At 41.9% G+C, this 16,491-nt stretch overlaps 1 protein-coding gene across 10 annotated transcripts in view; it reads left to right on the top strand.

Annotated features, from left to right (window-relative positions):
• kcnj15 (potassium inwardly rectifying channel subfamily J member 15) overlaps positions 1–16,102 on the top strand; it is a 37,485-nt gene extending 21,383 nt beyond the window's left edge. For 5 of the 10 annotated variants that reach the window (XM_068041181.1, XM_068041179.1, XM_068041184.1 and 2 more), the window contains exons 3-4: positions 9,374–9,582; positions 13,045–16,102. In XM_068041181.1, the coding sequence (XP_067897282.1) occupies positions 9,548–9,582; positions 13,045–14,167 (1,158 nt within the window). In that variant the 5' untranslated portion in view covers positions 9,374–9,547 and the 3' untranslated portion in view covers positions 14,168–16,102. Of the gene's footprint in view, positions 1–9,064; positions 9,182–9,373; positions 9,583–13,044 lie in introns of all 10 variants that reach the window. The other 5 variants (XM_068041178.1, XM_068041185.1, XM_068041187.1 and 2 more) reach the window with 2 other exon arrangements.
• The last annotated feature ends 389 nt before the right edge of the window (positions 16,103–16,491 follow it).

Genomic DNA, 16,491 nt, shown 5'->3' with positions numbered 1-16,491 from the left:
AAAGACATTATTGAACCAGGTGGTTTTTTTTTAACAACATCTGGTAGTTTCATGGTCTCCATTACTGATACTAAATTTTTTATTCCAGATATTATTTATTAACTGAATTTAAATTCCCTAGCTGCCATAGTGGGATTTAATCTCATGTCTTGGGATCATTAGTGCAGGCCTTTGAATTACTACCTGTAACATAGCTACTATGCTACCATTCCCTATAGCACAGTGGCAGGAATTTGAGGTCATGATCTATGACTGGAGTTGAACTGCACTCAAAGCAAAAGTAAATTGGTGTCAGTCAACCCCCTGAGAGGGGTGTCTGATACCCTTACCACCCTCAGTATTCTGAGTTAATCCACACTTCTGTGTTCAAAACCACTTTTCATTGATGCAAATGTGGCTATACAAGTGCAGCCTAAGAGCATTGCACAATATTAAGATTTGTTTTCCTACTTGCAATTTTTCCTATATTGCTACTAATGCATTAAATAATCTAGATATCCACCATTTGTGTGTAAGTGATTACCAGCTTGACTTCCCCGAAGCACTGTCACGTACACTATGTCAACATGACCAAATGCTTTGTAACAGTTTAAACGGAGCATGCAAGTACTCAATAGATTGTTGTTTTTATTCCTGAACACACCTCTAAAGATTTGCATTGAGGCAACATTTTGGAAAATCAGTAATTTTTTTGGATTAGATTTACATTTCTGTAGTTACAACCAAGGCGGGAGGATGCACTGTTTTTGTAGTTCCACTTCTCTACAACATGTATTAAAATTTTTTCCCAGTTACTGATACGGTCCATCGCAGACTCTATTTTTATCCCAGAATAAAATACACCAACCAGGTTTCTTTAATAAACAAAATTATCGGTTTATTCTGAAACAAGTCTTAACCAGTAACAAAGCAAAGCATAAACACACAGATTGAAATATAAAAGTTCCATTTTTACCTTAGGCCCCTCTGTCACACACACACACACACACACACACACACACACACACACACACACACACACACACACACACACACACACACACACACACACACCTGCAAAAATAGAGATTTACTCTTTATAGCTCTATTACAAAAAAAAGACAAAAAGAATACTTTGGCCAGACTCTTGCTAATCATTGAAGAAAAAAAGACGATATGGAAAGATGTCAGATGTCCTTTGTTTTGGTTTGGCGTCCCAAATATGTGTAGATGGCTGTCACTGGGATCTTCCTGGAACAGTTCTTGTCAGGCGATGCGGAAGATCAGTTTGGGCAGGCTTTCCAGGAAATATGCAGCAACATGGGTTTCAGGCAGTTTTTTACACTTGCTTCTCAGAGCTTCTCAAAGAGTTGGAAAAACTGGCAGGCTTTTCAAAGAGCTGGAACAGACTGAGTTGGGTTTGCTCCCTTGGCAAGTTATCTCCAACTGTCTTTTCAAACCATTGCCCATATCCCAGCTGCCTGTCCAAAGCAAAACCAAAAACATCCCAGGAGTCAAGCCTCCTGACCCCTATAAATCTTGATCTCTCACTTCTTTGTAAACATCTTTCCCCAAGTCAAAATAAAATCCTGCTGGGTATTTATCTGAAAACAAGTGCCTTCTAGTAACTGTTTATAAGCTCAATCCAAGAGACCTTCTGATGACCTCTTTAAAAAAAAATCAGAGTTCCAGCATCTATGGAATTTTTTTTCAGTTTTAAAACACATTTCCTCATAATTTAACAACACAAAATGGAAGCACTCGTAACATTCTGCATATTATCTTCTGGTCATGTTGCACTAACTTTCTTTATGAGCCTTTTCTCTATAAGGATGTTTGTTCTGCAGCTGACCATTCCAATTTACTGTGTGAATTAATGAGAGTAAAAAGAAAGATTTTATATAGTGCAATTCACAACCTTGGGATGTTCCAAAGCACTTTGAGCCAATGAAGTACTTTGAAGTGTGGCCACTACTGTAATGTAGGAAAGGTAGAATATGAACTAAATTTTCCACACATGTACTGCAGACTCTATTATACATGGAATTTAGTGCAAATGGGGGGTGGGGGCAGTGTAAAGACATACAAAATGAAGTGGCAATTTAATGGCATCAATATTCGTACCAATCTGATGTCACGAATGCAAAAGTTCACCTGGAATAGCTTTATGTGAGTCTATTTTTATGCAGTCAAGTGTTGTTTATTTTTGCCAGCAGTTTGAGCAGTTATACCGATGAAAACTATAGCATTAAAACTAGTCCTATGTTTTAGACTGACCCTGTAGAGCCAAGCCACTCAATACTCTTGTCACATTAAAAAGATTCAAGGACAAGAGACGACTCACTGAAGTTTGCCCCCTCCTGTACTCTAGCTCTTCAAGCTGAGCTAACGGTGTACATTATATTTTGAATGCCCCAACTGTATTACCTTTTTGGGTCGATTAATCTAAATCTTTCACTTTTTCCAGTAGAAAAATTCTTTCCATTCTCTATTTTAAATTCACATTCACATTTAGGTTTACATCATCTGGTCTTGACTTACTTTTAAGTAATTTACTAGATTTTAAACAGATGGAGTAACATATGATGAAGATAAAAAAAAAGTTTTGAAGTTTTCCTGGTGAGAGCGGTATATGTTGAGTAAAACATTTTATATAGTTTACATCATGTGAATTTGCTCTGAAACAAGATAGGATTAATTAATGACCTCATAGTTAAGGCACCCCTAGGTAGAAGCGATCATAATATGATTGCATTTTTCTTCAGTTTGAGGGAGAGAAGAGTGGGTCCAAGTCTAGTATTTTAAACCTAAATAAGGGCAATTCTGAGGGCATGAAAGCAGAGCTAGCTAAAGTGAACTGGCAAGTTAGCTTAAGGGATAGGTCAATAGAGGTGCAGTGGCAGACATTTAAGGGGATATTTCGAAATACACAGAATAGATACATTCCAACGAGAAAGAAAAATTCCAAGGGTGGGACCTGACATCTGTGGTTAACTAAAACTTAAAGAAAAAGCCTATAATTGTGCAAAGATGGGAGACAGGTCAGAAGATTTGACAGAATATAAAAAACAGCAATGAATGACTAAAAGATTGATAAGAAAGGCAAAATTAGAGTACAAGAGAAAGCTAGCTAGAAATATAAAGACAGATAGTAAGAGTTTCTATAGATATTAAAAAAGAAAAGAGTTAACAAAGTGAGCATTGGTCCTATAGAAAATGAGTCTGGGGAATTAATAATGGATAATAAAGATATGGCAGATGAACTGAACAGGTATTTTGCATCAGTCTTCACTATGGAGGATACAAGTAACATCCCAGAATTAGCTGTAAGTCAGGAAATGCAAGGAAGGGAGGAACTCAAGAAAATTACAAACACCAGGGACGAGGTACTGAACAAAGATGTTGTAGCAGGGCACTTAGAAAAATTCAAGGTAATCAGGCAGCGTCAACATGGTTTTATGAAAAGGAAACCATGTTTAACCAATTTATTGGAGTTCTTTGAGGGAGTTACATGTGCTGTGGATAAAGGGGACCCGGTGGATGTATTGTACTTAGATTTCCAGAAGGCATTTGATAAGGTGCCACATCAAAAGTTATTGCAGAAAATAAAAGCTTATGGTGTAGGGGGTAACATATTGGCATGGATAGAAGATTGGCTAGCTGACAGGAAACAGAGAGAATGCATAAATGGGTCATTTTCTGGTTGGCAAGATTTAACGAGTGGTGTGCCACAGGAATCTGTGCTGGGGCCTCAACTTTTTACAATTTATATCAGCGACTTAGATGAAGGAACCATAGGTATGGTTGCTACATTTGCTGATGACACAAGGATAGGTAGGAAAGTAAGCTGTGAAGAGGACATAAGGAGGCTACAAAGGGATATAGATAGATTAACTGAGTGGGCAAAGACCAAATGGAGCAAATGGGCAAATGGAGTATAATGTGGAAAAATGTGAAATTGTCCATTTTGGCAGGACGAATAAAAAAGAAGCATATTATCTAAATGGTGAGAGATTGCAGAGCTCTGCGATGCAGAGGGATTTGGGTGTCCTAGTGCATGAATCACAAACGGTTAGGCAGGTACAGAACATAATTAGGAAAGCTAATAGAATGTTATCGTTTATCGTGAGGGGAATTGAATACAAAAGTAGGGAGGTTATGCTTCAGCTATACAGGGCATTGGTGAGACCACATCTGGAGTACTGTGTACAGTATTGTCTCTTAATTAAGAAAGGATGTAAATGGGTTGGAGGCTGTTCAGAGAAGGTTTACTAGACTAATACCTGGAATGGACGGGTTGTCTTATAAGGAAAGATTGGACAAGCTAGGCTAGTTTCCGCTGGAATTTAGAAGAGTAAGAGGTGACTTGCTTGAAACATATAAGATCCTGAGGGGTCTTGACAGTGTGGATGTGGACAGGATGTCTCCCCTTGTGGAGAATCTAGAATTAGGGGTCACTGTTTAAAAATAAGGGGTCACCGATTTAAGACAGAGATTAGGAGAATTTTTTTCTCTCAGAGGGTCGTGAGTCTTTGGAATTCTCTTCCTCAAAAGGCAGTGGAAGTAGAGTCTTTGAATATTTTTAAGGCAGAGGTAGATAGATTCTTGATAAGCAAGGGGGTGAAAGGTTATCGGGGGTAGGTATAAATGTGGAGTAATCAATTTAGCCATGAACTTACTGAATAGCGGAGCAGGCTCGAGGGGCTGAGAGGCCTACTCCTGCTCCTAATTCGTATATTCATATGTAATTTTATGCATTTGCATCGCTGGCTAGGACAGCATTTATTGCCCATCCCTAATTGTCCTTGAGAAGGTGGTGGTGAGCTGCCTTCGTGAACCGCTGCAATCCATGTGAGGTAGGTACACCCACAGTGCTGTTAGGAAGGGAATTCCAGGATTTTGACCCAGTGACAGTGAAGGAACGGCGATATAATTCCAAGTCAGAATGGTGCTTGGCTTGGAGGGAACTTGCAGGTGGTGGTGTTCCCGTGCATCTGCTGCCTTCTCCTTCTAGGTGGTAGAGGTCGCGGGTTTGGAAGGTGCTGTCTAAGGAGCCTTGGTGCATTGCTGCAGTGCTTCTTGTAGATGGTACACACTGTTGCCACTGCGTGTCGGTGGTGGAGGGAGTGAATGTTTGTGGATGGGGTGTCAATCAAGCTGGCTGTTTTGTCCTGGATAGTGTCGAGCTTCTTGAGTGTTGTTGGAGCTGCACCAATCCAGACGAATGGAGAATATTCCATCACATTCCTGACTTGTGCCTTGTAGATGGTGGACAGGATTTGGAGAGTCAGGAGGTGAGTTACTCGCTGCAGGATTCCTAGCCTCTGACCTGCTCTTGTAGCCATGGTATATATATGGCTACTCCAGTTCAGTTTCTAGTCAATGGTAACCCCCAGGAAATTGACAGTGGGGGATTCGGCGATCGTAATGCCATTAAATGTCAAGGGGAAATGGTTCATTGTCTGGCACTTGTGTGGCGTGAATGATACTTGCCACTTATCAGCCCAAGCATGGATATTGTCCAGGTCTTGCTGCATTTCTACATGGACTGCTTCAATATCTGAGGAGTTGCGAATGGTGCTAAACATTGTACAATCATCAGCGAACATCCCCACTTCTGACCTTATGATTGAAGGAAGGTCATTGATGAAGCAGCTGAAGATGGTTGGGCCTAGGATACTACCCTGAGGAACTCCTGAAGTGATGTCCTGGAGCTGAGGTGATTGACCTCCAACAACCATCTTCCTTTGCGCTAGGTATGATTCCAACCAGCGGAGAGTTTTCCCCCTGATTCCTATTGACTTCAGTTTTGCTAGGGCTCCTTGATGCCATACTCGGTCAAATGCTGCCTTGATGTCAAGGGCAGTCACTCTAACATCATCTCTTGAGCTCAGCTCTTTTGTCCATGTTTGAACCAGGGCTGTAATGAGGTCTGGAGCTGAATGGACCTGGCGGAACCCAAAGTGACTGTCAGGGAGTAGCTTATTGCTAAACAAGTGCCACTTGATGGCACTGTCGATGACACCTTCCATCACTTTACTGATGATTGAGAGTAGAGTGATGGGGCGGTAAATGGCCGGGTTGGACTTGCCCTGCTTTTTGTGTACAGGACTTACCTGAGCAATTTTCCACATTGCCGGGTAGATGCCAGTGTTATAGCTGTACTGGAACAGCTTATCTAGGGGCGCGGCAAGTTCTGGAGCACAAGACTTCAGTACTGTTGCCAGAATGTTGTCAGGGCCCAGAGACTTTGCAGTATCCAGTGCCTTCAGTATCCAGCTGTTACTTTTAGAGAGAGATTTTCTTAGAAGAACTGTTAGGCCTCAACATTTCAGGGAGCATACTCTGTTCATTTGCTGGAGAAATGACTGGAACAAGTGGAAGAAATAGGTTTATATGTGGTGGAGCATGGCAATGTGGGTGGAATCTTACCTCAGTTAGTGTCATTACATGTTCTTGTTCTTCTTGCTATTGGTCAGCTAATTGTGTTTTGTGATATGTCAGTACATGCTGCTTGCTGATTGGTCAGCTGTTGTAGCTGGTGGTAGGTTGATACATACTAACGTTTTTGCCGGGGTTTGAGGCTACTGGGCAGGTGATGATGTGTTTCTTGAGTAGGAGTAGCCAGATATCACTGATGTTTTATGATATCATCAGAACGTCTCAAGGTGCTTCACACAGCAAATTACTAGGTAAATAATGCCAGTCTTGGTTCAATTGTAACTCTTCTAAATCAGAAGGTTGAGAGTTCAAGCCCTGGCTCCAGAGATTTAGGAACAGGACTCGGCCATTCAGCCCCTTGAGCCTTTTACATCATTCAATTCGATCATGGCTGATCTGTACCTCAATTCCATTTACTTGCCTTCGGCATGAACTCACAGAAACACAATTACAGATAAAGCCTTTTCTCCATAATCCCCAAGTGTCAGTTTGAGTTAGGGTCTGGAATGCAAAGGGAGGAAGTTATGTTTCAGTTGTATTGAGCCTTGCTCAGACTCCAACTGCCTAACAAAAATCTATCGCTCCAAATCTTTAAAGTTTCAATCAATGAGTATCCACAGCATTTTGGGGGAAACAGTTCCAGACTTTTATTGGCCTCTGTGTGAAGAAGTGCTTCCTGATTTCATTCCTGAATGGCCAAGTTCTAATTTTAAGATTATGCCCTCTTGTTCTCAATTCCCTCACCCAAGGAAATACTTCCTTTTTATCTACTCTATTGAATTATTTTATCATTTTAAACTCCTTGATTAGATCACTCCTCAATCTTCTATACTCAAGAGAATAAAAACCAAGTTTACACAATCTGTCCTCATAATTTAACCTTTTAAACACAAGTAGGATTTTGATGAATCTGTACTGCACCCCCTCCAAGTTCAAATGATCAATTCCTGAGGTGTGGTGCCTAGAATTGAATGCCGTACTCCAGATGGGTCTGACCAAGGCTCTATATCACTGAAATATAAATTTCGCCCCCTTGTATTCAAGTTCCCTTGAGCAACTAATCTAAAATGATACTTCAGCGCTGCATTTTGGGAGGTTCATCTTTTCGATGAAAGCAAGGTTGCGTTGGCCCTCTAGGGTGATCCCATGGCATTGTTTGAAGAAGAGCAGGGAAGTTCTCCCAATGTCCTGGCCAACATTTATCCCTTAACCAACACCACAAACAGTTTAATTGCCATGAATTCGTATGCATGTGTGCAAATTGTCTGCCATGTTTTTCTACATTACAGCAGTTAATTATTGGCTGTAAAGCACTTTGAGATGTTCAAAAGTTGTGCTATATACATGCAAGCTCTTTTTTTTATAAATGCAGCAGCCATTCTGCACACAGGAATATCCCTCGAACCACATTGAGATGAACAAACAGTTACATTTGTTCTGATGGTCTTAGAACCATAGAAAAAGTACAGCACAGAAGGAGACCATTCAGCCCATCGTGTTTGCCCCCATCTTGGTTGAGAGAGGTGTATTGGACAGTTCATTGTGAGAACTCCAGGCTATTCTTTGGACAGGGCCAAAGGATCGTCAGGTGATTTAAAACTGACTCTGGAGGAGAAGTATCTGCGTGCAAAAGTCAGGTGTACAGTTCTGCCAGCATAATACGGGAACTCACTTGTAGCCATGTAAATGTGGGGATCCAGTCCAGCGACTCCATTAATGAAAAAAACTTGCATTTATATAGCGCCTTTCACAGCCTCAGGACATCCCACAGCACTTTACAGTCAATGAAGTACTTTTGAAGTATTGGCCGGAATTTTACGTCCCCCCAAAGAACGGGAAGGTGGCGGGTGGGGGGCATAAAATGGAGTGAGAGAATTGGAGGGCCCTTCCTGCCCTGCTCCTGCCTCCGCTGCCACTTTATGCAGGGCAGCGGTGGCGAAAAACGGCCCGCCCACCCCAGGCCAATCAAGGCCCTTAAGTGCCACTTAACGGCCATTTAAGGGCCTCCACCCGTCTCCACGGGGATTTTACCTGTAGCCAGTCGGGCAGCCAGGTCCGAGAAAAGCTGTCTATTAAACGCAGGCGGCTCTTTGGCGTAAGCGGGGTCGCCACCGACATTTCAGTCTGTGGACGGCTCCCATCTGCCTAGGGTAAAATCCCGGCCATAGTTACTGTTATTTTGTAGGAAATCTGGGAGCCAATTTGTACACAGCAAGCTCTCAGAAACATCAATGTGATAATGACCAGATTACCTGTTTTTGTGATTTTTATTGAGGGATAATTATTGGTTCGGATACCGGGGATAATTCCCTACTATTCTTTGGAACAGTGCCATGGGATCTTTATGTCCACCTGAGAGAGTTGACGGACCTCTGTCCTAAATAAATAAGCATCAAAGTAAACATACCTTTTAATATTCACTTGGTCAGGAGATCAGTTTAGCACCTCATCCGATGGATGGCACCTCTGAAGTTGCGGCACTCCTTCAGCATTGCACTGGAATGAGGTCACCCTCAACTGGCTGTGAATCACTAAACAATTGATTAAGCAGGGGATTGTGTAAGGATGTAGACAGGCTGCTCCTTATTCTGCATTTTTTGAAACCCTGACATTCCTGAGCAAACTCATTGTGCATTTTTTTCAGGACTCATCAGGTAGCTACATAATACGTTCAAGTCACAGATCTGAATTTATTAAAGTCCAGCCTTCTAACGCAGAGGTTAACTTGCTATCAGCCGAGCCAAGCTGACCAGCCCAAGAAGTAATTATGCTAAGTTTCTTTGCATCCCTTCATCATTATTGGGTCCAAATGCTTGAACTCCCTACCTAAAAGCAAGGTGAAAGTAACTTCACCACTTAGCTAAACAATTGTTAAATGTTAGCATTTAGAGTGGTTCTCTTTGAGATGGAATTTCTGCCCAGATCTGCTCCAACCCCGACCGATTTTCTCCAGTCAGGATTTATTCCATATGTGCAGTGAACTCCAGGCAGGATCCGTGCCATTAAGGAGTCCACCACAGCAAGGGAGGAGAAACCTGGCAGGGTTGCAGCAAGAATTTCGCTGAAGTATCAGAAGAGGCAGCGAGGGAAGAGGCAGAAATGTCCCAAAGATGTCAGCAAGGCGCCAATGGAGGCCTTGGTTGACCTGGAGGCCTTCAGCAGGTAAGTGCTGGATGCCAACTTGGAGGGAAAGGAGGCCACCACAGGGCTCTCTCTGTCAGAGAGAGCTCAAATCCTTCATTGCTGTTCCCCAGGGCCACCTTCCTCATGCTGATTTTGGGAAGTAGACAGGACAAAAATCCACAGGGAATCCAGACTTCGTTGCTATTTGCACATTGTAAGCAGGGGATGAGTGGTCAGTGTTGGAGCAATTGTGTTGGTGAAACAGTGGTATACTCACCACAAGAGGAGAGGTTTTTTTTTAAGATTTCCTTTTAGGAATCTGAAAGATTATGAAAGAAATACTTATCAAAGCCTGAAGAAAGACAGTAGTCTACGTCTGGGATCTGAACATAACATTTTCACTAATGAGAAGGAATAGATACATTTCAGGGCAAAGCCATCTACCCATTCACCCTCCATTACTTGCTGACAGGATCCTTGCCAACTGGTTCCTACTTAAATTAATTGCATGAGTTCCCGAGGGACTAGTGCCTTTGAGGTTGCATGTTGCAAGCTTGGTGCAATATCTCAAAGACTTCCTTGTGCTCCCAGCAACCAACAGGAGGAAATCTTTGAGACACTTGTCTTTGTAACAGTCATTTCTGCATCATGATGTCATGTCTGTAGACCAACAGAAAAACTGTTGCCAAATCTTCAGTTAACTCATCACAAATAATGAAATAGATCAGGCAGACAAGCTAAATGTGGCAGAGCACCTTGGGAGTAGAGACCACAATATGATATAGTTTAAGATCTAACTAGAAAAGTTAAAAACTCAGTCCAAAAACTAGAACCGCAGCTTGGATTATAGCAGATTTTAGGAAGATGAGGGGTGAACTAGCTGAGGTGAGGTGGAAGGAGAAATTAGCACGGAGGACACAAGAGGACTAGAAGAATAATAATAATGATAAAACTAAAGGAGAACTTGAGAAAATAAAGGAAAAAAGTTCTCAGCAAGGTAAGAAAAGCTAAGGAAAAAACATGAGGAAATAATTTCAGAAAATATCAGAAGGAAAAGTAACAATGGGAGTTGTCAAATGTGAGGTGGGACCCCTGGGGAGAGAGGATGATCAAAAGATCTGGAAGGTAATTAATAAGTACTTCATATTGGTCTATACTAAAGAGAAGGATAGTGGAGAAGAGTTAAATCCTGAAGTTGTTGATCAGGTTGGGTGATACTGGGCCAAATTTTTCAAATGGCCGCAGAGGCGGGAATGGAGGCAGATGGGCCCACAATTTCCTGCCACCAGCTGGTGTGCCAGTTTGCTGGCATGTTCCTGTCTCTGGGCCATTTTGGAACATGCCAATTTGGGGGGTAAACAGCTACTCGCCCATAAGCATCGTTAAGGGCCTATTAAGGCCATTCTGCCGACACCAACTGAACTTTTACATTCGGCATGCAGGTCCCCTGCTGAGGCTGAAACATGACCCAGAGATGGAGATGGCCTCTTGGTGGCAAACCGGGTGCCCATGCTCTAGCAACCATTTTTGACCCCTCCCCCGTGGTCATGATTGTGAGATAGCCACAGCTGTGGAACCCCTCCAGAGTACCGGTCTGGCAGCTGTGACCAGTTTTAATGTAAGCTTTGTCAAAAGTTTTCAGAGGGCACCTCCTGCTTGAAGCGCCCTCTCTTTCTCCTACATACATCAGCAGCTCCCACCTCTGACAGTGGGGCTTCCAATCTGTCAGAGTTGGAAGGCTTCCTATTGGCCGTCCTGCCGACTATCCTTAACTGGACGGTGAGCACACTCCCTGGCCACTAATTGGCCAGCACATAGAAAATCACGACGGGCACCAGGCGCCAACACGATGCGGGGTTGGCACCAGGAAATCCACCTGACATCGGGGTCCTGACCCCAGAACTAAAATACAGCCCACTATGTCAGAAAAAAGGAAAGTTTTAGATAAGTTAGTAAGTCAAGGAAGACAAGGTGCAAAGCAATACATTCTAGGATCCTGAAAGAGATGAGGGAGGAAAATGCTCAGGCCCTAAAAGTGATGTCTGCCAACTCTATTGAGTATGGGTGTGTGTCAGGGTACTGCAGAATGACCAATGTATTAACATTTTAAATAATAGAGATGGAGCAAAATGGTAATTACAGGTCAATCAGCTTAAACACTGTGGTAGGGAAAATTTTAGAAGCTTTAATAATAGATGAATAACACATATCTTGATAAAGAGAAAAAGAACAAGCCAGCATGGATTTTAAAAGAGACTTCTGTTTAACAAACCTCATAAAATTAATTGAGCAGGTAACAGACATGGTAAATGGGGGAAATGCAGTAGGTGTCATGTACATAGATTTTTAGAAAGCCTTTGACAATGTACCACATGGGGGATTACTCAAGAAAATTAGGGAGTATGGAGTTAGTGGAGGGACAACAAATCGGATTAAAAATTGGTTAGAAGGGAGAAAACATGAGGAAACATAAATAAGGGTTTTTTTTTCGTAAGAGCAACAGACAATACAGAATCATATGGTAGAAGTGTTTAAAAGTATGCAAGGATGAGATGGTAGATATAAGCAATTTCCAGTATTTGAGAGGTCAAGTATGCGTGGCCATCGATACAAGATTTAGAACAGAGGCTACTTTAGACAAAGAGTTGTGAGGCTTTGAAATTCATTTCTATAGTTAGTGGTTGAGGCAGGTACTGTCAACGTTCAAGATTAGATTGAATAGGTGAATGAAAGAAAAAGGGTTTAAGGAATATGGGAATGGAGTGGGTAACTGTGGAAGGTAAATGCTGACATGGACTATATTGGGTTGAATGGCATTTTCCCATGTAAATTTCTGTGCCAATTATAGAGTCATAGAATGTCTTCAGCAAAGAACGAGGCCATTCAGCCTGTCTTATCTCTGCCAGCTCTCTGCAAGATCAACTCACCTAGTCTTACTCTCCGGCCTTTTCCCCATAGCCCTGCAAATGTTTTCTCCTGATAATAGTACAGTTCTTTTCTGAAAGCCTCGATTAAATCTGCCTCCACCACACTCTCAAGTAGTGCCTTCCAGATCCTAACCCTCGTTGCATAAAAAAAGTTTTTCCTTATGTCGCTGTTGCTTCTTTTGCCAAACACCTTAAATCGGTATCCTTTGGTTCCGGATCCTTCCACCAATGGGAACAATTTCCCCCGATCTACTCTGTCCAGACCCTCATGATTTTGAACATCCCTATCAAATCTCGTCTTAATCTTCTCTTCTCCAAGGAGAACAGACCCAGCTTCTCCAACTTATCCACAAAACTAAAGTTCCTCATCCCTGGAACCATTCTCAAGAATCTTTTCAGCACCCTCTCTAATGCCTTATCATCCTTCCTAAAGTGTTGTGCCCAGAACTGGACACTATACTCCAGTTGAGGCCGAACCATTATTTTATACCATTACTGTTTTGTACATCTACTGTATAGTTCAATATAAAATGCCCCTAAAAATCAACCTTTTTGTTGTCCTTGTATCTGTTAGATCATTGCCTTTCAAGATGGAGAATTCGGAGAACATTAGCATGATCTCCCAAGTTGCAAGACGACGTGTCGTGTCGAAAGATGGTCACAACAATGTGAAAATTGACCAAGTGGATGGCTGGGCCTTCCTTTACCTACAGGATCTTTGGACCACCGTCATTGACATGAAGTGGCGCTACAAGCTAACTCTCTTCACAGCAACATTTGTAATAACCTGGTTCCTTTTTGGGATTCTCTGGTATGCCATAGCATTTGTACACGGTGATTTAGAGTTACTGCACCCCCCAGCTAACCACACGCCGTGCGTGGTGAATATTGAAACCTTAACAGGAGCATTCCTGTTTTCCCTAGAATCCCAGACAACCATTGGCTACGGCTTCCGCTGTATCACGGAGGAGTGCCCGTTTGCCATTATCCTGCTAATCACTCAGTTGGTCATTACCACCTTGGCGGAGATCTTTGTCACCGGTACTTTTCTGGCAAAAATTGCAAGGCCAAAAAAGCGCTCTGAGACTATCAGGTTTAGCTACCATGCTGCCATCGCTATTTACAATAACAAGCTTTGTCTCATGCTCCGTGTGGCAAACATGAGGAAGAGTCTTCTGCTGCAGTGCCAGCTTTCTGGGAAATTCCTGCATAACCACATCACTGAGGAAGGTGAGACCATCAAACTCAGGCAGGCAAATGTGAATTTTCAGGTGGACACAGGTTCCGTAAGCCCCTTCCTCACCTTCCCCTTGACTTTTTATCACATAATTGACGAGAAAAGTCCACTGAATAGATATGCATCGGCAAACCTGAGGGATAAAGACTTTGAGCTGGTTGTCATTTTGAATGCCACAGTGGAGTCTACAGGTGCTGCTTGCCAAATCAGAACCTCATATGTACCAGAGGAGATACTTTGGGGCTATGAATTTGTGCCTCTTATGTCGCTGTCCCCCGGTGGGAAATATCTGGTTGACTTCAGTTTCTTCGACAAGCTTAGGAAGAGCTCAAACCCTTACTTTGCCTCTGAAGCACTTGGGTATGGGGACATTGATAAGTTAAAACTTGAAGAAAAATATAGAGAGGATGAACAGAACAAATTGTTCAGTAGGATCCAAACTGTTCACAGCAATGTCTAACAAAAAGTTTGCACAGAGTATGATATGAATACTACCAGTGTGCTTTGGAATTTTTATAATCAATGAACATCTGTCTGGTACATAATAGGCCTTCAGTGAAGCCATTAGCACATTTATCGAAAAAGTACATTTAGTCAAAGCCAATATCAGAAGTGTCCTAATGAACTTATGTAACAAGAACAATGTTAGTAATTATGTTAAGGAAAAAATGTAGTCTTTTTATTTGATTGTTCACTTTGTTAAAACTTAACCATGCAACCTTTCGAACAGTACCTGCTGCTCACAACTTTTCTCCCTTATTCCTGCTAAGCTTTAAATATGCCATCCTACATGCTGTCTTCCTCCTCCTTGCATTCTTACTGTGTTGAAATCAAGGCTCTTCATGTTGTCTCCTACTCCAACACATTCTTTCCCCAGGACCTCAAAACTGTGTAACCACTTACCTTCCTCAATATTACATTCATCTTACAACTTAAAACCTTGTAAAATCCAGGGTAGGCATTAACTAACCCAGTGCTGTCCAATAGAAATCACTGATTAGCCATAGGTGCAGCCAGAGCTACACCATTTTAGCCACATGCACCTATTTGTGTAGGAACTGCCTTACAATGCTTTACGTGTATATTTAATTAAAAAACAAATACCACCAATCAGTGCAAAACTTTGCAGTCTTTCTATCCCACCAAAATTTTGATATGAATTTATCAGATCTGTCTTTCTGCAACTTCCAGCTCTTTACCCAGCAATTGTGAGCAGAACTTTGATTTCGTCAGATTGCTGGGAATGTTAACCTTGCACAGAGACGCACCCCGCTCTGCATCCATACCCACCACTCCCACCATCTGTACCCTTCCCTGCCCTCCATCCATACCTATCCCTCCCTCCATCTGTACCCATCCTCCCTCCATCTGCACTCACTCCTCCCTCCATCTGTACCCACCCCCACTCCATCTGTACTCACCCCTCCCTCCATCTGTACCCAACCCCACCCTCTATCCATACCCACCTCTCCCTCCATCTCTACCCAACCCCACCCTCTATCTGTAGCTGCCCTGCTCTCCTTGCAGACCCACCCTGCTCTCCATCCAGGTCACAGTTGATTGTTCCTTACTCTTTGCCATATTATGTCACGTTGCAACTTTCATTATGGGTTGAGCTTGGTTTCTTCTGCTGATCCAGAGTGTTTATTCCTATTGGTTGAGCTGACCAGCATGTCATCTCCTCTTTCCACGCAATGTTGCTGGTATTTCCATGGTGGCGAAGTCTATTTCATTTGGGTTACACACCATTTTTCAGTCAATCAGTAGGTAGTAACTGAAAAATAAAGCACACATAACATTCAAAAAGCACTTCCACACTTTGCTTTTGGACTTACCATTTTACCAACAAAAAGTACTCATTTTTCATTTGCAAATCAAAACTGTAATTTTCCATATCCGGATTCCTTATAGCAACATACGGCTAGTGACTAATCTATTGGACCACACTGGCCTGGCCATTACGTCCTAATTTACCTAATTCTTCCTTCCTACTCTATTCAGTCTTAATGGGGGTGTCCTGTACATTGAGGTGTGGTCCATGATCAATATTTTTCAATTGATAGAATAGAAATGTGATTTATATACTTGAATAGGAAATGTTTTAAATGTGTAATCTCATAGAAATAACTTTGCTTCTTTTGGTGATATGTTGGTGGGATGAGTATTTGTAAAAGACTTATATTGATCTTGATAAACAACTGATGCGACTAGTTAGAAAGTCCGATGACTGGCATGCCACACTGTTATTAACTGGAAAGCGTTTTACAGTGCCTTTAATATGTATGGTTACTGTTTATTTTTACACTTTTGTGAAACTGAGAGATTTATTTAAATTACACTTCATGCTTCCACCTATTTATGTCAATGCCCAATAAACTGAATAGTTAATTGTAAATATATGGAGCATTACTCACTATGGACTTCAACAGAACCAGAAGCCCGCTCGTGTATAAAGTTCTTATTTAAATGTGGTCTTACATTGCTTTCGAAAGGAATATGAGAAAATGTGTAAGCGTGCTTTTCTTGAGAAGCAAAGCATTGTTTGTAAAATAAAAACAGGAAGTGCTGGAAATACTCAGCAGGTCTGGCAGCATCTGTGGAGCGAGAAGCAGAGTTAATGTTTCAGGTCTGTGACCTTTCATCAGCACCAGAAGCCCATTCGTGTCATGTTCATCTGTTTTGTTTCGAATGCTATGTACATTCAGATACAGAGCCTTTAGTTTTGTCCTTTTATTATTTTTGTAACCTCTAGCCTTGTCTGCTGATTTCGTCTTAGATTGTAAT

Source organism: Heterodontus francisci, chromosome 10 (assembly GCF_036365525.1).
Source record: "Heterodontus francisci isolate sHetFra1 chromosome 10, sHetFra1.hap1, whole genome shotgun sequence".
In the NCBI taxonomy this organism is placed as follows: Eukaryota; Metazoa; Chordata; class Chondrichthyes; order Heterodontiformes; family Heterodontidae; genus Heterodontus; species Heterodontus francisci.
The sequence above is the reverse complement of the archived record's forward strand: the minus strand, read 5'-3'. Positions and strand labels throughout refer to the sequence as shown.